The 22,208-nt window shown below is 34.8% G+C and overlaps 3 protein-coding genes across 3 annotated transcripts in view; 1 reads left to right on the forward strand and 2 right to left on the reverse strand.

The window, feature by feature from the left end:
- LOC142354738 (putative oxidoreductase SERP2049) overlaps positions 1–597 on the reverse strand; it is a 36,566-nt gene extending 35,969 nt beyond the window's left edge. Inside the window, exon 1 of the mRNA XM_075407121.1 lies at positions 147–597. Coding sequence (XP_075263236.1) covers positions 147–342 — 196 coding nt within the window. The 5' untranslated portion in view covers positions 343–597. The remainder of the gene's footprint in view (positions 1–146) is intronic.
- Positions 1–22,208, forward strand: part of LOC142354058 (uncharacterized) — a 469,891-nt gene that overhangs the window by 104,300 nt on the left and 343,383 nt on the right. The window lies entirely within an intron of this gene.
- On the reverse strand, positions 4,298–21,237 carry LOC142353933 (meso-2,3-butanediol dehydrogenase-like). Its single transcript, XM_075406164.1, has 3 exons — positions 20,864–21,237; positions 5,722–6,091; positions 4,298–4,811 (listed from the first exon to the last, which is right to left on the reverse strand). Exons 1-3 carry the CDS (start codon positions 21,057–21,059, stop codon positions 4,592–4,594), a joined length of 786 nt encoding a protein of 261 aa, XP_075262279.1. The 5' UTR covers positions 21,060–21,237; the 3' UTR covers positions 4,298–4,591.

Here is a 22,208-nt window from a genome sequence, read left to right on the forward strand (position 1 = left end):
AATTGAAATGCAAATTCAGATTCTGCTTCAATTTTTCTGTTTAACCATGAATCATTGAAATAGTGAAAAAATGTTACATTGATCCTTTAAAAAAAGGAAATGAAACTATTTCTCTGGTAATTGATCCAACGTCATCAAACTCAAACCTTGTACGAGAACCATTTCGGCATCTTTGTTCACTGCTAAACAATCCTGTTTTGTCTTTTCCAGTCCCTCTGCATTGCGACCATTGAGACAGAGTTTTGTGATTCCCTTTTCCACAAATTTCACAGCCGTCTCTTGTCCTATCCCAGAACTAGCTCCAGTTATTATCAGCACTTTCTCATCAGAGAACAGTTTCATGATTATTTTTCTAACTCTAACAATCAATAAAATTTAAATTGAGGCGTGATAGTTTGTGTGATTATGAAACAAAAATTTGAGAGAAAAGTCAACAAGTTATTAGGTTGAATTATAGGGTCAGTTTGTTCAAAACTTTAATGTTATAAATCGGTAAACTGAAGGTTTATAACTGTAAATGTTCAAAACGTAATCTTAAAGCCACAAACTTTGCAAACATCGATCAACTTTTGTTGGTTGAGTAAATATCACAATATCTTTTCAGGCGGAGTTTTTGGATGCAGGCAACACAGCAATTATTCTTCAGATAAGAACAGGAACTCCCCTTTTGTATATTCGAATTATGTCCAAGGCCTAAGTCGAAATCGACGACAAATTTGGTTTCAAAATTTAAAAACAAAATTTTGTTGACATGGATTGTCATCTCATTCATAACCCAGGTTGCCCATTTTACTTAGAACTTTGAAAAATAAGAATGAAAACTTATACTTATACTAAGTATCAAAGTAATTAGTACTTTTATAATAACTAGTGAAGATACTTATGCGTAGAAAACGTCCAAAACTTAGTAAGTCTCTATGTATAAAGTCTTGCCATGATTTCAACGGAACCGTACCCAAAAATGTTACGTTCTGGTTTTCAAAATATGACCTCATAAAATCAATATTAAAAATAAGGTTCAATTCAATTGAGTTATATTTTCATAATTTTTTACCAGCTAGCTTTTTTTAACAATAAGGAAACAAAATGTATCATAGCATTTGTGGTGACGTCACAACATTAAAAGATCGAAAGAGATTAGATCGAAAACATTAAGATTGTGAGAGTAAAGCAAAAATATATATTTTTTGTTGCTTATTATTGCAATTTATTGCAAGCTTAAACATAAGATTATAGCGTATGGCCTAACGAGCAATAGCTATACCGCAGCAGCTTGTGGAATTTGATATGAATCTATTGAAACGGAACATATTGCCACGACCGAATATGTTTTGCGCCCAATCTGCGCCTTGAATAAATTTGTTTTCGATCTGTTGTCCAAATTTTCCTTTTCGATCTGCTTTCTTTTGATCTTCGTCATCACTGCACCATCATTTAAAAATTCTACTTTTTTATTTGAAATGTTTGCACCATTTGCCTGTTTGTCGACAAAAGCGCCATTGACCCTTGATCGACGCAATGATACCCAAATTTGGGTCCCAGCTTGAATCAAATATGTCCAGACGAAAAATGAGGGCTTCGTGCGCTCAAAATGACATAGTATAGAAACATCGAAAAAAGCACAAAAATCTCTGGCCCTTTGATATGTACGCCCGAAAGTCTGAAAAACTTGCGAAAGTCTGACATGAACGCACGAAAATCTAAAATGTTCTTGTGCTCATAATTAGACTTTCGTCTGTTTATGTCCAAACTTAGGTGCATTCATGGTCAAATTGTAGTGCGTTCATGTCTTTAATTAAGTGCATTCATGTTCATGTACGCACCAAAAAAAACTTAACTTTTTGGGGCTTGCAAGTATCCATTATAGATGAGAAAAAGAAGTTACTTTTTTAAAAAATTTGTTCTAGATTTCTGAAACTAACATAAACATATAGCATCACGTCAAACTCATCAAACGGACACAAAACAAAAAGGCACCGATCGAGAAAGCATTAGACACAATATGCAGTAGAGAAACGCAAAACCGCCCAATTTTATTTACGTGTTTTGAAAAAAAATACAGGAAAATTACAAAAATCTAAGTCTTGCTCCTAGACAAGATAGACTAATTTTTTTGTTGACTTCATTTTCATTGTGAAACTTCTATACAAAAACAAATATCTAGGCGCACAAAAGTTTGGACATTATTGCACAAAACTCTGATGATAGCATGAAATTCTGGGCATAAATTCATCCCGTCTTGTTATAGACACTTGCTGTCCGGTATGGTCTTTAAATACTTGCTTCCGTATGGGGCCTCAACGTGGTTATAGTTTAGAAAAAGATCAAACCTGTCCGCGACTCGTGCTGAAAACAGTCTCAAAAAGGAGGACGCCCTCCCATTGGCTCGATTACTTCAAACATAAAAATTTAAGCCCTGCATTCAAAAGTCGACTCTGACATCTAGAAAAAACACGCAATAGAGCACTGAGAAATGTTTGATTTGTAAAACTCTATCAAAAGTTCAACTCAATTTCTTTTAACAATTGTTGTTTGCGTTAAAAGACATAAAAATATTTTGACTGGCAGAAGTTTCAGAAAAATTCTCAATTTTTTTTTACCTTGCGCAGTGTATTTACAATCTCAAAATTTTCAAACTTTTGTTATTAAGGAAACACACAACTTACTTATTATTTTCAGTGGTTGGCACAAGCTCTGTTTTCATAAGGTATCCTTGATGCACACTTTTTTAAAACTTTCTTTATATGTATAATCTACGAAATTATAGCCCCCACCCTAATGATATATTTACAGTAATTGGTGGGGAGGGAGTTGAGGTTAACTTTATATGATCACAGAACAGTGGTTTTATATTTAACGATCCCTTAAAATAAAAGGACGGGGCTCCACATGCTAAAAATCAAGTGTCGATTTCTAGAACAGTCGACAACAGGCGCTTTTATATTAATGACTGGTACCAACCAATTTTAATTTGCACTGTTAGCTACCAAGTCTAGTTTTACACCATAGCAGCTGAGCAGTTTAGGATCTTTTTTCGTTTGGCCCCAGATATACAGAGCACCTGCTGTTAGATATTAAGACAATAAGAAATATATTTTATCGTGCTGTAGGGGGCTCAGGTAGTACTAAAAAAAACAAGCTTGCAGTTTATCAAGCTAATAGAGTTCATACGCCATGAGAGCTTTGGTGCAGCGGACAGACCGTGGTTCTCGTTTCATGATTGACCATACGGATTGACCATACAATCTAATAAAGTGATTGACCATACGGATCTATTCTGTTTCTGTTCCCCCCCCCCCCCAGCTTAGTGGGCTTATATTTTTTTTGCGCCCCCAGGCGCACGTGCTATTTTTTACATGGTAACGTGCTATATAACAATAGATAAATTGTAACTGTGATAAAACACTGGGCGAAAACAGAATAGTTCCGATCATACACACAAACTCGGTCCAAGTGGACGTTTGTAATTCTATCAAAAATCACAATAGTCGGTCAAGCAAAAAATGGATGAAGAAAATTTCTAGTTTCTTCATTCCGTTATAAGCCTGAGGATCACACTTGAGACCAAATGGCTAAACATTTTTTTAACATTTTTTTGAGACCAACTGAAAATAAAGTAAAGTTTTTACTTTCTTTTATTCTTGAATTAATTTCGAAGAAATGGGCTTTTTAACTACAGTGAAAGAAATCTTACATAAGGCGTCCAATTCTTTAAACTTTTGACAATGAATTATGATATTTGAATGCATAAAATTAAATGCATGTTCTAGTAAGCTTAACGGAATAAAGCCATGACCTCAATTTCTCAGATTTAAAATACTCGAAGCAAAATTATTCTTCACAAGAGTTTCTGTGAGCTTCTTTTCGATGTCCCCCTTGGAATTTTTTTATACTAATTTGAAAAATAATAAATTAATTTATTAAAAAGTAATAGACCGATCAAAAATTTACTGACCGATGGTTTTCAAGATCTGCTATCACTTTTTAGGTATTATTCATGTTTCAGAAGTCTCAAGGGAAAACATTGAAATTGATGAAATTTATTTGATTTGTCTTTAATTTTTTTGTGCCCTTTCAATGGCAAGTGTCATTGCCCAAATAGAATAACTCAATATTTTGGTTTTTCCCATGAAAGATTTGTTTTAATTATCAACTCGTTCTTATAAGTCTTACTGTCCATAACTGTTCTTCCGATTTGACTTATACATTTGTAAAGGGGGGAATGGTGATGAAATATTGACCTTTTCATAAAGAATATGATGAGATTCTGCATTTGTCCTTAAAATTCAACAAAAAATTGCCACAATGTTTAATAACAATCAAGTGCGGTCTAAAACGATAAATGTTTAAAAATTCTCAAAATTAGTCATTCCTCTACAAATTTGACAATTTGTGTTCTCTATGTTGACAGATTTGGCGGGGGTCTATAATGGGAAAAGTACTGAATTTTATATCAATTTATGATGTGTAGAAAAGATTCTGGATACGTTTTTTCTGAGTTAATCTAAGGTGTACTTCAGAGAAGTTCGAAGTTTTTTCCTTTGCGACAATGATTGAAGTTTATCTGCTCATCCATCTTGCTCTTTAGTTTTTACTGCCAGACGTTTCTGCATGCTAGACCTCCATCTTGTAAAACCGAAGAACCGTTCAGGAAATTCGCTTCATCGGATGCTAAGAATACAACCAACTTAGCCACATCTTCCCCGGTTCCGTTTCTCCCCAATGGAGTTAGTTTCCTAAGATTATCCCAATATGGCTCCACGACTTCTTTTGGAAGACCCATCCTCTCAACGAAATTTGTCTCAACGACTCCTTTGAGTATTTTTAACAGACAAGCAATTATTGACGATCTACCCTAGACGAACTCCGACGCTTATCTTGCAAGATCTTGCAAGATTCTTGCAAATGACACTTATCTTGCAAGATGCAAGATCCGGACGCCTATATTGCAAGAATCTTACAAGATCTTGCAAGATAGACGTCGAAAAATCTTAAAGAAAAAATTGCAATTTTAAAGACCGATTAACTCAAAAATCATGTTCTCTTATGAGTTATCTTAAGACCACTCTTCAATCTTGGAGAAAAATATACTCTTATAATTTATGCTGTTTACATACTTGTCTTTGAGGTATCCATTGAAATAAAGTTCAATTTAAATTTGTAGAATGTCAATCAGATTGAAATTTTATAAACACATCTCAAAACATATTTATGTAGACAGAACAAAAATTGGGAAAATTAATTCTGTAAAACTGAAATTTAAACAAAGCGTTAACAAAGCATATAAAAACGAAGCATAAAAGATTAATATAATGAGAACCCTGGAAGCGATCCTGAGAAGGAATACATTCTTCATGTAAGATTCTTGCAACATTATAAATCAATCCTCTGTTATTATCTAAAGGTTGATTTTGAATACATTTCGGAAGATTCCTGCATGATCTGAAGTGACAAAGTTTTTCATCTGGATTCCTCGACTACTTTCAGAAGTCATTTAAATAATTTTTAAATCACGCTATGCGAAACATAATAGAAACTGTCAGTAATGAATGTACTGAAACAAACTACAGAAGTACAATTTTTCGCTGTAACGTTTAAAAAACGTACTTGTACAGTTTTTCAAAAAAGAACAAAAAAAACTTGAAACAACCGAGCTAAACAAAAAACAGACAATGTTGCTCAGCAAAGAAAATTGAAACAAAAATTGCTTGTCAAAATTTCCCTGGGCTAATACTGTTAGCCCGAATCCCATTTTTTCCTTCTTCAATTGTAATACACCGTGTGAACATATCCAAGGCTGCCTTGCTCATACAGTAGAACGCGTGATTCGGTACCGGGTTTGTAGCAAGAACCGAGGAATTGTTCACAATATTCCCTTTAGTTAGTCTCAAATACGGAATGCAAAGTTTGGTCAATTTGACAGCCATTTTGAGATTGATGTCAAAAACTGTTTCGTAAGAATCCATCGAGGGGTCAACAAGAGGTGCCCCGACTGACATTCCAGCATTGTTGAACAAAATGTCGATTTGTCCAAATTTATCGATAGTTTCTTTCACTATGTTTTCACACACACCGTCTGCTTGTAGATCACCTGAACAGAAAAATTGGCAAACATCTATAAGACGATTTAAAAGAATTTTATTTCAATATCAAAATGAAATTGCGTTTCAATTATAAATTGAAAAATAGAAATGTTGAGTATCATTTGTGAGATTTGATGTTTTTGAGGACAACTTTTGCTTGTTTCGGGAGGAATCAATTGGCAAATATGAGATAATAATCTTTTTGCCGACAATTTTTGACAGTAAAGCTTCAGAAAGTAAATTGGAGAATTTTAGTTTTTTTGTTTGTTTAAAGGTTAATGAAACTGAATTTTAAAAATTTTTGCCCCTTGCTAGATAGACATAGATCTAGACTTACTATAAAAATCTTAAAATCTGAAGAAAAAGAAAGGTTGCAGTACACAAAACTTTTTAATGATGTGGTATGTCTTAGTTCTACAATATTCTGCATGCACTAAACTGAACATTTTGATGACAGAACATTTATTAAGCTGTAATAACAAAAACCAAAACAATTTGTAGATGCAGTAGTTCATAAACAAATAGATTTAAGTGAAAAAGTTGTCGTCAAAATAAATTTTTGTTGTTCAATAAAACGTGATGCTGACACTTAAATTGTTTATCTCTGATTGGTCATAAAAAGTTTTTTAACAGCAAGCTCAAATTTTCTTAGAAAATGTCATAGTCAGTAGTGGTCGGTTCGTACATTGGTAGATAATTAAAGCATCCTAATGCATCTCTTAGTAATACGGGCCGTAATTTTGACTACCAGCAGAGATAAATAAATATAAGAAACCCGGGTCCAGCTTTTGTCAAAAAATAATGTAAGATTAGCGGTGAATAGCGCTGAAAAAAACTTTCTTTTATCTTTTAGCGTTAAGTGCGGTGAAAGCTGTAAATCTTTTTAGCATTTGGGATTTTTAGCGGTGAAAATTTTTTTTTCACCGCATTCTGTTGGTACCGATGAAATTTTTTTTTTCACCGCTTAAGCGGTGAAAAAAAATTCACCGCTTGAATATTTTTTTTTCTACGCATTCATCGCGTTGAGCGCAAATCTTACATTTTTACTCAAATTCACCGCAAATCTTACATCTTTTAGCGATTTTTAGCGGTGACACCTCGACCCGGGAAAAAACTATTACTGTTAGCTGGGTCCCTTATTTTTTTGTTATACTTACCTGCAAAAAGGCTATTGTAATTTTGTATTGTAAAGATGCTAATAACGTTAAATCAGGCGGTTGCTCGAGCAATGTATGTTTTGAAAGGTTCAACAGAACGTCAGTGTTGACTAATTTTTCCTTTGTACATTTTGAACCAATCAGAAAAAGGCAAAATATTTGGAAGTTACACTTTTTTAATTGCAGAAGGTTATGAAGTCAAAAATATGTGGGTTGATGAAATGGACGCATTCATTTCTGATTTTGAGAAATTTAATTGTATGTGTTCTAACACAAGTTGTTCAAAAGAAAATAAAAATTATTTAATCGAATTATTACGAATTGTCGGAGCATTCAATTGGCCTGAATCATTAAATGAGTAGCACATACTTATTCTTGCCCCACTCTTGCTTTTGAGATTCCTGCTATGCAATAGCACAAAACTCTTTTGTGGTTTTATAAAAATTTGATTTACTGGAGCACACAAAATAATTTCATCTGTTTTCGATTGATGTTACTCACAAAAATCAGATTTCAATTATTGCATGAAATTTTTCCTGTCAAAAACAGTTTATTTTTCAAATAAATTATTATTTGTATTGTTCGATATATTAATTAAGGGCAATTCCTAAGGTTTCTTGAAATTCTTTCAAATTTAACCTGTTATTATTTTTGTGTTTCAATTTAATGAAATAAGTAGCAATTTAGAATTGCAGAAAAAAATGATTTGAAAATAATGTGGGAAAAAATGTTCTTGATATGATGCTTCTTGAACAGATGCGCAGCGTCAAACCATCATTTGCAATGAAAAAAAAACTAACATACGGAAGAGCTTTTCTTTCTAGAATTTTTACACAATTTTTGTTTCAAAAATTGCATAATGTCATTGTTTCGAAGAAACAGCAGGAAACTTAGAAGTCTTCTCTGATTAAGTTTAAAAAACGAAAGCAGAATTTACATGACGAACTCAGATGTTCTGTCGACAAAAGTTGGCCACAAAACTATAAACTTGAATCTTATTCTAATTTTGTCATGAATCTATCATGATGTTATTGACCAATTGATCAGGAGTCAGAAGTCAAACTTTTTGAGTTTTGGAAATAAGATTTCAACCTCCAACTGATAAACTTGATTTTACCAAGATCATGAATAACTCACATGAAAAGTAGCGAAAATGTGAAAACAGGTCGTGGACTCGTAACTAAAATCTTTTCACTTGTCAATAATGTAAAATATTGTTAGCTAATCTAAATTTTTTCTGTATTTTTTCGGATAGATAAATACGAGCTAATTTTTTTCTGGTTCATTTTCATTTCAAAAGTGAACTTATTGAATTTTTTGACAATGATGTCCAGACCACCAACAGATACAGAAATTTTGGATCTAGGGCTTGCAGAACCAACTACAGCGTGGATTATGAGTTTTGTTACGAAATGTTGACCAGAGAAGAAAGAGGACAGGATCAAAACCGATGGTTTTACAGTGGACCTACAGTTAACCAATCTCGTTTTTTTTTATGTGCGGGCAAGATGCAATTGTTAAAATTAGGAGCCTAATGAGCCCTGGGAATCTGACAGACACTCCGATTAAAGAAATCAAATTGGCGAAGCAAAATTATGATTTTCCTAAAGAGATAATAGTAGGGGCAGAAAAGGTTAGTTTCTGTTCATATTAGAAGGTGTAGGAAAATGAGACGTTGATTTGCTAGCACGTTTTAGAGAATAAATACGCTATTGTGACTGCGAAAGTTTCAACAAAATGGTCAACCATATTGCGGGGCGCTGAAGCTAAACTTAGACTAATATAGGGTTTTAAAGCAAAAGCAGTAATATGGATTGGTGGAATGATTGAGAGCTTGCAGTTCAGATGTCAAGAAACGGCCTTTGGAAAAGTTTCACCAGAAACTAAGCGCATTATAGTGCAAAAACAAATTGTATACAGCCTCAAAACGACCACTCTAAAACCAAACTAAAACTTTATAGCTATTAAAACCAACAAAATGATAGCTAAGTGTTGAGTTATGCCACATTCTAGTAGACATTGCCAGTGCTAATTAAAAAATGCACCAACTGTGCAAAGCAGGGACACTTTCATTTTTTTCGAAAAGCAAACAAAATTTGACTGCTATTAAAAGCAACAATAAAGGCATTAGGTTTTTAGGCAAGCCACATTCTAGTAGACATTGTCCAGTGCTAATTAAAAAATGCAATAACTGTTAAAAGGAGGGATACTTCTTAATAATGTGTGGAAGCAAAACCCAGCCATATTCAGGTAAGCATAAAAAGAAAAAAGCGGTTGCGAAGAAAGAAATCTATTCCTCTTTTCAAGCTTTTCTAATAGAAGCGGAGATGAGAAGATAATTTACTAGATAACAAATCTTTAACATGTCTGGGCCATGGGAATATATTACAAGAAGTTTCTGAAGATTAAAATACTGCAGGCAGACTTAGGTGCGGATAGCAAAGTGATTTCATTTACAATGTGGACTGTGCTTAGAAGACTCTTGTTATATGGTGAGATAGGACAACCCAAATTTTGTGATGCTTATCAATTAACGCTTCTGTGATCACTTATTTGTGACGTCGATTGGAAAGGAAGCACACACACACACACACACACACACACACACACACACACACACACACACACATACTCACACTCATAAACAACTAGCACTTGTGCAGTCTGAGACAGAATTTGGATTGTTTAGAAGAGACCTTTTACCTAACCACAGTGTAAACAGGGTCACCAAACGTTTGCCTGTTTTGAAGGGTTACAAAGCCCATGTGAAGCTGAAACCAGAATCAGAACCAATGTTCTACAAAGCCATAATAATACCTTTAAGACAAGGTTAGAGAGAAGCTGGAGAAGTTGGTGAAGAACAGAGAATCCTTGATCCGGTATAGCCAAGAAGAGTCACTAATTCATCTTCAGTGGTGTGGTAGAGAAGCGTGAGTGAACAGCTGAGACTTTGTGTGGATTTGAAAGTGCATATCAAAGGCAAAGTCATGGATGATTGTTATCCAAAATCAGACATGGATACGATCTTCCACAATGTCCATGCGGCCTCATGGTTCGGCAAAATCAATCTCTCAAATGCCAACTATCAAATTGACGACGGCAAAAGACATAGGCACAATCAACAAACATTTGGGACTGTTCAATATGCGCCGACTACATCAGGGATCAAAAAATTTTTCAATCTTCCAGAGTTGCATCGAATCAACACTCAAAGGAATGAAAAATGTTGTGATTTTTCATGACCATGTGTTGGTCTATTGAAATACCAGATTGGCAATGGAATGCTTCAAGAGAAAAAGTTACTTCGTGAGGAAAACATTACTATTACTGAGAAAAAAACTAACTCAAAAACAGTCGATAGCATTAATTTTTTTGGACACTTCATTTCAATAGAAGGAATAGCACCAGATACCAATCAGGTTTAAGAAATTTTTTTAAAAAAATAGTGTAGTAGCACTAACTAACAACAAACAACTCAACCCGTTTGTTGTGCTAGCAAATTTTTACGGAAGAATGATTCCTATTTTTGCAACATCTATGCTGCCCTAAAATGACATGAGAAATAGTAATTTCTCATGGAACAAATACACCGAAAAGCTTTCAATGTCAAAGAAATGAATTATGTACTAACACATTTGTACAGCCATAAGTTTTGCCAAAAGATGCAACAGCTACTACTGACGCCTCTGAAAAGCCATTGGTGGGGTTCTTTCAAAAGAAGGACATGCAGTTACATTTGTATCAAAAAATTTGACGCTGGTGCAAAACTACTAAAAAATAAAACGAGAAGCACTGCCGATTGTCTTCACGGTCACAAGATTAAAGCAGTTCCTTCTTGGAAGACAATTTACCCCACAGACGGACCAAAAAACCACTCAACTATCTTTTTGCACCAGACGTTGAGATCCAGAAGACAGCATCAGCTAGAATCACAACTTGGGAAATTGCACTATATGGGTTTCGACTTTGAGTTGACGTACACGCCAGGAGAGCAAATACCCTACGCAGATGCATTGAGAAAAATGGGTTTAGATGATGTCGAATCCGACAACAATCGAGTGTGCTTCGCAATCAATCTTATCGACCAAAACTACGACACTTGAATTTGGCAAAAATTGCATGAGTCGCATCCTGGGAAAAATGAAAACATGGCCTTAGTCAAAATAATAGCACGCTGGCCTGGCATAAACCAAGACGTTCAAACATTTTTTTAAGAAATTCCCTAATTGTCAAGTGAACGGGCTTAGCCTGGGAAAAACAGTCTCCGCGTGGCCAAAAGCCAAAGTTTAGCAAGAGCTTCAAATGGACTCGGGTTATGTTAAGGTCCAAAGCAATATCCATGTAATTGTTCATTTGGGTTCTGACTGGATGGTAGCTTTCCCCCGCGTGAAGTAGAACAACAAAAACAGTCAAAACATATCTTACTTAAATTTTTGCAAGATTCCGAATACCCAGAATTTTAGTATCTCATAATGGCTCTAAAGTTCTAAGGGGCGATCTTTAAAAAAGAACAAATCATTGGGAATTAAGAAAATGGAGTCATCCGTCTATCTTCTAAGAGCTAATGGACAGTGAAGCGGGCACTTCAAGCGTGGAGTTCTAATCGTGCCTTTTTAAATGGAGCATTCCCGCATAAGGGCATTGATGACACATTGCAACACTTCAAAAGCAAAGGGCAAATTTCCAGTTGAACTTTTATTGGAACGCACAGTGAGACAACCAGCAGTTACCGAATTTGACTTCTGCTAAACCATTCTATTCAAAGCCAATGAAAAAAGAGGCAGAGAATTCCCGGTGCCTTCAACAATAGAGAGGGCTAGAACACCTCTTTCATACAACCGAAAAACTCAATTGGGACTATTCGAGTGAGCAAAAATCAAATTCCGAAACTAAACGAAGACAATGTGAAACCAGTGAGGAAGACCATAGCTCAATCAGAACCACAAGTTCTGAACACACATGTGAGACCTTCATATCAAGCCAAGCGTCTGCAGCCACATCAACTGCAGAGCAATCTCAATCCTAATCATCAGAGCTTTTACGAGCATCAATAGGAATTAGAAAACAACCCTACAGATTTGGAACGCCTCTACCCAAAAATCTGGCTTAAAAAAGAGGGAGGACGTGATGGTTTTGGAGAAATATCAAGAAACTTTATTGTTGTTTCGATAAATATTCGCCAGTAAACTAAATTTGAATACTATTCTAACTTTGTCTTGGCGCTATCATTGCCTTATTGGCCCATTAATCACGTGTCGGAAGTAAAAATTCTTTGAGCTATGGCAATTTGATTTCAAACTCCAACTGATGAACTCAATTTTACCAACATTATGAAGGATTCTCATGAATATTACCGACAATAGAACATAGGGTCCGTGACTCGGAACTGAAATCTTTTCGCATGGTAATCATGTAAAATATTTTTTGCTAATTTAAATATCCTCTGTTTATTTTTGTATAGATAATTACTATAAATAAGAGCTAATTTTTGTATATTTTCAAATCCCAGTTTAATTTAAATTTGAACGTATTGAACTGTTGAACCGTGTTATCGACCACGACACATGAAGTCGAAAAAAGACTTTATACTCGAGTGTCATCATCTGGAGAAAGCAACTCAATGTTGGTGTCAAGAAAACACTGTTTCACTTTTTCTTCAGTCAAATGGTGCATCAAAAATTAGCAAGCTCATTTACCTTTTCTGTAAAGTCATCCAACTTAAATGGACTCCAATTTAATCATTTTCATGGTTAAATTGTTGCTCCTTTCACTCATTCTGTTTTTTTCCATTTAGTCAGCAAAGCTTATTACAATTAAAGAATTTGAATTGTTTTGTCGCGCTGTGTTTTTTTAAGTTCTGTGTACACATTTTCATGATTTTTGAAGTCAAATTGGAGTAGTAATTTTGGTCACGCCGAAACACGAAATGGAGCAAAAAGGCGAGTGGTTTTGCGGCGTGAAATTGTTTGCTCTAATTTTAAAATAGAGTGACAAAACGGTGTTTGAACAACAATTCGCTTTGTCGCTAGTGGTTTTTTTGTTCACATGCGGCTATTTCACTTTGATTTTTACTGTTTTTTTAAATTTTTTTTTGATTGGATATTTTTTCTAATTGGTTTTCCCACTCCATTCATAGTTCATTCGAGACCTAGTTTTTGTTCGAACTTAATTTTGTTTTCGCGCTAGCGGTTTTTTGTTCCCATACGGCATATTGACCTTATTTTTTGGTTTTGTTTTCTTTTTTATCTGTTTTGATTAGAAATGGTTTTTCCAATTCACTCATAGTCCGTTCTAAGTTTAGTTGTTTGTTTATTCTGTTAAAATTCTTTGAATTGTACTTCGGCACTTGTCCTGCTATGATTTTATGTTTCTGCTGAAATTTTGGATAGCCAAGATAGACCAGTACTAAATTTTTCCATTCAATATCTTGAACCCAAAGCTCATGCTCAAAAAGTTAAATTTATTTTTTTAGTTAAGTATTAATTTCTGGAAAAGTAATTGTTTAATTTCTGACATGTTGTTCATCTCCTTTCACATTTAATTTTTCAATTGAATATGTGATTATATCTTGTATTTGTGATGTATTTGGCCTGTTTTTAAAACAAAAACCAAAAGTTTCATGGTATACCTTTAGCCAGTTTTTGGGTACGTTTTTGGAAAAATTATAAGAGTTTGGGATAATGGGGACACTTGACAAAATTTGGTATATCATAGCAAGATCATGTTACCCGCACCTAACGCTTAGCTAATATCTGTACTGATTCAGAACAATTTCAGAGAAATTTTGATTTTCAGTACAGATTCAGAACAATATCAGAATAGTTTCTGCATCGATTCTGAAACCTTTCTGGTTCAGAGCAAAATTCAGAATCAGTGTTCTCTGCATTTCCTTTGAATCAGTGTTCTCTGCATTTCCTTGTGTTAGAACACATACAATTAAATTTCTTAAAATCAGACATGAATGCGTCCGTTTCATCAACCCGCATATTTTTGACTTCATAACCTTCTGCAATTAAAAAAGTGTAACTTCCAAATATTTTGCTTTTATCTGATTGGTTCAAAATGTACAAGGGAAAAATTAGTCAACATTGACGTTCTGTTGAATCTTTCAAAACATACATTGCTCGAGCAGCCACCTGATTTAACGTTATTAGCATCTTTACCATACAAAATTACAATAGCTTTTTTATAATGCAAGAAGAAGTTGTACACAGCCTAAAAACGACCACTCGAAAACCAAACTAAAACTTTATAGCTATTAAAACCAACAATATGATAGCTAGGTGTTGAGTTATGCCATATTCTAGAGGACCGTGTCCAGCGCTAAGTAAAAAAGGCAACAACTGTGCAAAGGAGGGACAATTTCATTTTCTTCAAAAACCAAACAAAATTTGACTGCTATTAAAAGCAACAATAAAAGCATTAGGTTTCAGGCATGCCACATTCTAGTAGACATTGTCCAGTGCTAATTAAAAAAATGCACCAACTGTGCAAAGCAGGGACACTTTCATTTTTTCGAAAACCAAACAAAATTTGATTGCTATTAAAAGCAACAATAAAGGCATTAGGTTTTTAGGCAAGCCATATTCTAGTAGACATTGTCCAGTGCTAATTAAAAAATGCACTAACTGTTAAAAGGAGGGATACTTTTTAATAATGCTTGAAGCAAATCCCAGCCATATTCAGGTAAACATAAAAAGAAAAAAGCTGTTGCGAAGAAAGAAAACCATTCCTCTTTTCAAGCTTTTCTAATAGGAGCGAAGATGAGAAGATAATTTACTAGATAACAAATCTTTAACATGTCTTGGCCATTGGAATATTTTACGAGAAATTTATGAAGATTAAAATAATGCAGGCGGACTCAGGTGCAGATAGCAAAGTGATTTCATTTACAATGTGGACTGTGCTTAGAAGACTCTTGTTATAAGTTAATATAGGACAACCCAAATTTTATGATGCTTATCAATTAAAGCTTCTGTGATCACTTACTTGTGACGTCGAGTGGAAAGGAAGCACACCCACACACACACACACACACACACATACACACACACACACACACACACACACACATACTCACACTCATAAACAACTAGTACTAGTGCAGTCTGAGACAGAATTTGGATTGTTTAGAAGAGACCTTTTACCTAACCACAGTGTAAACAGGGTCACCAAACGTTTGCCTGTTTTGAAGGGTTACAAAGCCCATGTGAAGCTGAAACCAGAATCAGAACCAATGTTCTACAAAGCCATAATAATACCTTTAAGACAAGGTTAGAGAGAAGCTGGAGAAGTTGGTGAAGAACAGAGAATCCTTGATCCGGTATAGCCAAGAAGAGTCACTAATTCATCTTCAGTGGTGTGGTAGAGAAGCGTGAGTGAACAGCTGAGACTTTGTGTGGATTTGAAAGTGCATATCAAAGGCAAAGTCATGGATGATTGTTATCCAAAATCAGACATGGATACGATCTTCCACAATGTCCATGCGGCCTCATGGTTCGGCAAAATCAATCTCTCAAATGCCAACTATCAAATTGACGACGGCAAAAGACATAGGCACAATCAACAAACATTTGAGACTGTTCAATATGCGCCGACTACCTCAGGGATCAAAAAATTTTTCGATCTTCCAGAGTTGCATCGAATCAACACTCACAGGAATGAAAAATGTTGTGATTTTTCATGACCATGTGTTGGTCTATTGAAATACCAGATTGGCAAGTGAATGCTTCAAGAGAAAAAGTAACTTCGTGAGGAAAACATTACTATTACTGAGAAAAAAACTAACTCAAAAACAGTCGATATCATTAATTTTTTTGGACACTTCATTTCAATAGAAGGAATAGCACCAGATACCAATCAGGTTTTAGAAATTTTTTTAAAAAAATAGTGTAGTAGCACTAACTAACATTAAACAACTCAACCCGTTTGTTGTGCTAGCAAATTTTTACAGAAGAATGATTCCTATTTTGGCAACATCTATGCTGCCCTAAAATGACATGGGAATTAGTAATTTTTCATGGAACAAATACACCGAAAAGCTTTTAATGTCAAAGAAATGAATTATGTACTACCACATTTGTACAGCTATACATTTTGCCAAAAGATGCAACAGTTACTACTGACGCCTCTGAAAAGCCATTGGTGGGGTTCTTTCAAAAGAAGGACATGCAGTTACATTTGTATCGAAAAATTTGACGCTGGTGCAAAACTACTAAAAAAATAAAACGGGAAGCACTGCCGATTGTCTTCGCGGTCACAAGATTCAAGCAGTTCCTTCTTGGAAGACAATTTACCCTACAGAAGGACCACAAAACCACTCAACTATCTTTTTGCACCAGACGTTGAGATCCAGAAGACAGCATCAGCTAGAATCACAACTTGGGCAATTGCAGTATATGGGTTTCGACTTTGAGTTGACGTACACGCCAGGAGAGCAAATACCCTGCGCAGATGCATTGAGAAGAATGGGTTTTGTTGATGGCGAATCTGACAACAATCGAGTGTGCTTCGCAATCAATCTTATCGACCAAAACTACGACACTTGAATTTGGCAAAAATTGCATGAGTCGCATCCTGGGAAAAATGAAAACATGGCCTTAGTCAAAATAATAGCACGCTGGCCTGGCATAAACCAAGACGTTCAAACATTTTTTTAAGAAATTCCCTAATTGTCAAGTGAACGGGCTTAGCCTGGGAAAAACAGTCTCCGCGTGGCCAAAAGCCAAAGTTTAGCAAGAGCTTCAAATGGACTCGGGTTATGTTAAGGTCCAAAGCAATATCCATGTAATTGTTCATTTGGGTTCTGACTGGATGGTAGCTTTCCCCCGCGTGAAGTAGAACAACAAAAACAGTCAAAACATATCTTACTTAAATTTTTGCAAGATTCCGAATACCCAGAATTTTAGTATCTCATAATGGCTCTAAAGTTCTAAGGGGCGATCTTTAAAAAAGAACAAATCATTGGGAATTAAGAAAATGGAGTCATCCGTCTATCTTCTAAGAGCTAATGGACAGTGAAGCGGGCACTTCAAGCGTGGAGTTCTAATCGTGCCTTTTTAAATGGATCATTCCCGCAAAAGGGCACTGATGACACATTGCAACACTTCAAATGCCGAGGGCAAAATTCCAGTTGAACTTTTATTGGAACGCACAGTGAGACTACCAGCAGTTACCGAATTTGACTTCTGCTAACCCATTCTATTCAAGGCCAATGAAAAGACGCAGAGAATTCCCGGTGCCTTCAACAATAGAGAGGGCTTGAAAACCTCTTTCATACAACCCAAAAACTCAACTCGGACTATTCGAGTGAGCAAAAATCAAATTCCGAAACTAAACGAAGACAATGTGAAACCAGTGATGAAGACCATAGCTCAATCAGAACCACAAGTTCTGAACACACATGTGAGACCTTCATATCAAGCCAAGCTTCTGCAGTCACATCAACTGCAAAGCAATCTCAATCCTAATCATCAGAGCTTTTACGAGCATCAATAGGAATTAGAAAACAACCCTACAGATTTGGAACGCCTCTAACCAAAAAGCTGGCTTAAAAAAGAGGGAGGACGTGATGGTTTTGAAGAAATATCAAGAAACTTTATTGTTGTTTCGATAAATATTCGCCAGTAAACTAAACTTGAAAACTATTCTAACTTTGTCTTGGCGCTATCATTGTCTTATTGGCCCATTAATCACGGGTCGGAAGTAAAAATTCTTTGAGCTATGGCAATTTGATTTCAAACTCCAACTGATGAACTCAATTTTACCAACATTATGAAGGATTCTCATGAATATTACCGACAATAGAACATAGGGTCCGTGACTCGGAACTGAAATCTTTTTGCATGGTAATCATGTAAAATATTTTTTGCTAATTTAAATATCCTCTGTTTATTTTTGTATAGATAATTACTATAAATAAGAGCTAATTTTTGTATATTTTCAAATCCCAGTTTAATTTAAATTTGAACGTATTGAACTGTTGAACCGTGTTATCGACCACGACACATGAACTCGAAAAAGGACTTTATACTCGAGTGTCATCATCTGGAGAAGGCAACTCAATGTTGGTGTCAAGAAAACACTGTTTCACTTTTTCTTCAGTCAAATGGTGCATCAAAAATCAGCAAGCTCATTTACCTTTTCGGTAAAGTCATCCAACTTAAATGGACTCCAATTTAATCATTTTCATGGTTAAATTGTTGCTCCTGTCATTCATTCTGTTTTTTTTCCATTTAGTCAGCAAAGCTTATTACAATTAAAGAATTTGAATTGTATTGGGGCGCTGTCTTTTTTTATGTTCTGTGTACACATTTTCATGATTTTTAAAGTCAAATTGGAGTAGTAATTTTGGTCACGCCGAAACACGAAATGGAGCAAAAAGGCGTGTGGTTTTGCGGCGTGAAATTCTTTGCTCTAATTTTAAAATAGAGTGACAAAACGGTGTTTGAACAAAAATTCGCTTTCTTGCTAGTGGTTTTTTGTTCACATGCGGCTATTTCACTTTGATTTTTACTGTTTTTTCAATTTTTTTGATTGGATTTTTTTCTAAATGGTTTTCCCACTCCATTCATAGTTCATTCGAGACCTAGTTTTTGTTCGAACTAAATTTTGTTTTCGCGCTAGCCGTTTTTTTGTTCCCATACGGCATATTGACCTTAATTTTTGGTTTTGTTTTCTTTTATATCTGATTTGTTTAGAAATGGTTTTTCCAATTCACTCATAGTCCGTTTTAGGTTTAGTTGTTTGTTCATTCTGTTAAAATTCTTTGAATTGTACGTTGGGACTTGTCCTGCTATGATTTTATATTTCTGCTGAAATTTTGGATAGCCAAGATAGACCAGTACTAAATTTTTCCATTCAATATCTTGAACCCAAAGCTCATGCTTAAAAAGTTAAATTTATTTTTTTAGTGAAGTATTAGTTTCTGGAAAAGTAATTGTTTAATTTCTGACATGTTGTTCATCTCCTTTCACATTTAATTTTTCAATTGAATATGTGATTATATCTTGTATTTGTGATGTATTTGGCCTGTTTTTAAAACAAAAACCAAAAGTTTCATGGTATACCTTTAGCCAGTTTTTGGGTACGTTTTTGGAAAAATTATAAGAGTTTGTGATAATGGGGACACTTGACAAAATTTGGTATATCATAGCAAGATCATGTTACCCGCACCTAACGCTTAGCTAATATCTGTACTGATTCAGAACGTTTTCAGAGAAATTTTGATTTTCAGTACTGATTCAGAACAATATCAGAATATTTTCTGCATCGATTCTGAAACCTTTCTGGATCAGAGCAAAATTCAGAATCAGTGTTCTCTGCATTTCCTTTGAATTAGAGGAAATTTCAGAATTCGTTTCTGACTTGCCTCTGAATCAGAATGAAAATCAGAATTTTTTCTCAACCCTGCAGAGAAACACAATCAAAAATTTCATCATTTTTTAAGCGTTTTAATTAGTTTTTGGAACAAAATGCCAACAACTTTAGCCGAAAAAAGAAATAACATCTTTCCTGATGTATTCTGGTATTGTGATGCAAATTGATATCGACTCTTCGTACAGTTCCTGATTCTTTGACTATTTTTGGTTTTATACCAACTGTAGGGGCTATGTGAACTGTGAATATGCAAAAGATGTAGCCACCATACGTTTATTTGAGAATAATTGTCTTCATAAAGAGGTTGTCACTGCCGGTCCCTAGCCCGGAATGAAAAGGGAGGAGGGTTTAAACCACACAGAGCTTATCGAAAAATCTCAAAAAGTCAGTTTTGACTTGGCTTGAGAAAGTTTCCGACAACCCATTATATAAATCTCTTCATTTTCTACAGGTATTATTTGAAATTATATAATTAAGGACCTGAGAGCGAAAACAAGGGTAAAACATAGCTTGGCTCACGAACATAGTTATGAATTTACCCTATATCAGAGAAAAATCGGAGTCTGATTCAGAGCCTGATTCAGAGTCTGAATCAGAGTCTAAATCAGATAAAATTCTGATTCTGATTCAGACCCCTGATTCAGAGTCTGATTCAGACAAATTCAGGGCAAAATGTGACCTGAATCAGACTCTGAATCAGTACTGATAACGTTCTGAATTTCGTTCTAATTCAGTACTCAATTTTCCTTGGAGTCAAATTTATCCAATAGGGAAATTCACTTGTTCTGATAAGCAGCTGAAATTCTTGTGAAGGTTGCGGAAACAGATGAAAATATCTGACAATGTTCTACAAATACTGAACTCAAATTGCCCTATTGAGGAACTTTTTGAGATCAAATTAGTCAATTCAATGCTGACCCTAGTAACGATGGAATTGAATATTTGTAAGAAAGCATCTTGCAAGATTATGAACTTGCAAGAAAGAAGCTTGCAAGATTATGAATTCACTTGGAAACGAAAATGAAACGAGAACCGAAAGACAAAAATTCTTACAGTTTGAGATACCTCTACAAGGAGTTATGGGCATGTCTTTTTTCATGAAATCTGTTTGTTGACGTCATAGTAAACAAAATAAAACGATGATATATTTAGCAATAGTAGTTCGCCAGAGAACCAACAACCAAACAAATTTTGTTCTGAACTGCATCAGATAAGAGCTCGGCTATTAAGAAAATGAAAACTAACCTTGCACCAATAAAACTTCAGCATCTTTGTTCACTGCTAGACAATCTTGCTTTGTCTTTTCCAAAGCTTCTGCATTACGACCACTGAGAGACAGTTTTGTGATTCCCTTTTCCACAAATTTCACAGCCGTGTCCTGTCCTATCCCAGAACTAGCTCCAGTTATAATCACCACTTTCTCATCAGAGAACAGTTTCATGATTATAACGAATTTTCGAACAAAAAGTGTAACTAAACCATTGACAAATATGAACAGATAAATAAGCTTATTGATTGAACAATATTAAAATTATCAGAGCCGAAAAGTTATATCAGGTTAAACCAAACAAGCTTTAGCAGTAATTACATTGAATAGTAGAACTGTCGTGAACTTAAAAGTGATCACAAAACGTCTCAACATTATGCAACTAAAATAATAGCAAAGTGCGATCTACAAATAATTGAAGAGCAACATTTCGATGGCATTATGTTTATTAATGATATTAAGTTAACTGCCGGAATTAAGATTTGATCAACTATTTACTCGGAGTAAACTAGCTATGCTATATTTCCTGTGGTTTTTAGAGGTAGGCAACTATATTTTAATTCAGATACTGCAAAAAAATCGAAGATAAAAGGAGTCTAAATGCGATTTCGATGCTGTTTCATGGTTTCAGAGAAGTAACTTCTCTTTATATGGGGGATAATTTTTTTCTGGTAGTTAGTTTTTATCGAAATTGACCAGGGAACCGACACTTTTAACTAAGAAAAACCCAAATCATTCGAAAGAATTTTGCCTAATATTCGATAATTTTATGCTTAATATATCTCTATTACCAGTATACTTATGTTAGTAATTAGATAAACTTTAAGTTAAACTGCACTGGTGCAATCCGCGTTTTGTCCGGCTGAGTTGCTGCTTCAGAATCTAGAGAAGCAAAAATAAAAAAATTCAAGGTTTGCAGAAACGCTGACCTAAGAAAAGAAATTGAATTGACCCATGAAAAATCTATGCTCAACGCAGAATGCTCTTGGAAAATTTTTTGCTCGACGCATGAAAAGACTTCTCCTTGACAATGAGTATGAAACAAAACGGTGTATTTTTTTGAATACAGGCCCTCCCCGATGGAGTTTGAGTTTTTAAGTCAAACCGTAGATCTGTAAAAATGTTTTCAACGTCAAAACGAAACAATGATAAAAGAAAAAAACATTGAAAGAACGACAAAACCACGCATTTAAAACTTACAGAAATTTGAGAACTCCTGTTATTGGAGTTGAGAAAATTGCTTTTCCTGACGCTCTCTTTTTGTCATTTCTGAAAAAAAAGAGTGTGTTCCTTGTCAAATGGTGTTTCGAGTTGACAAAATAT

Source organism: Convolutriloba macropyga, chromosome 15 (assembly GCF_964194025.1).
Source record: "Convolutriloba macropyga chromosome 15, txConMacr16.3, whole genome shotgun sequence".
NCBI lineage: Eukaryota > Metazoa > Xenacoelomorpha > Acoela > Convolutidae > Convolutriloba > Convolutriloba macropyga.

Coding starts and splice junctions, on each gene's coding strand:
- LOC142353933 (XM_075406164.1), bottom strand. CDS start 21,059: ATGAAACTGTTCTCTGATGAGAAAGTGGTGATTATAACTGGAGCTAGT. Junction 6,092..20,863: donor TGAAGTTTTATTGGTGCAAG/GTTAGTTTTCAT, acceptor TTTTCTGTTCAG/GTGATCTACAAGCAGACGGT. Junction 4,812..5,721: donor GCTAACAGTATTAGCCCAGG/GAAATTTTGACA, acceptor AATACTCAAAGG/AGTCGTTGAGACAAATTTCG.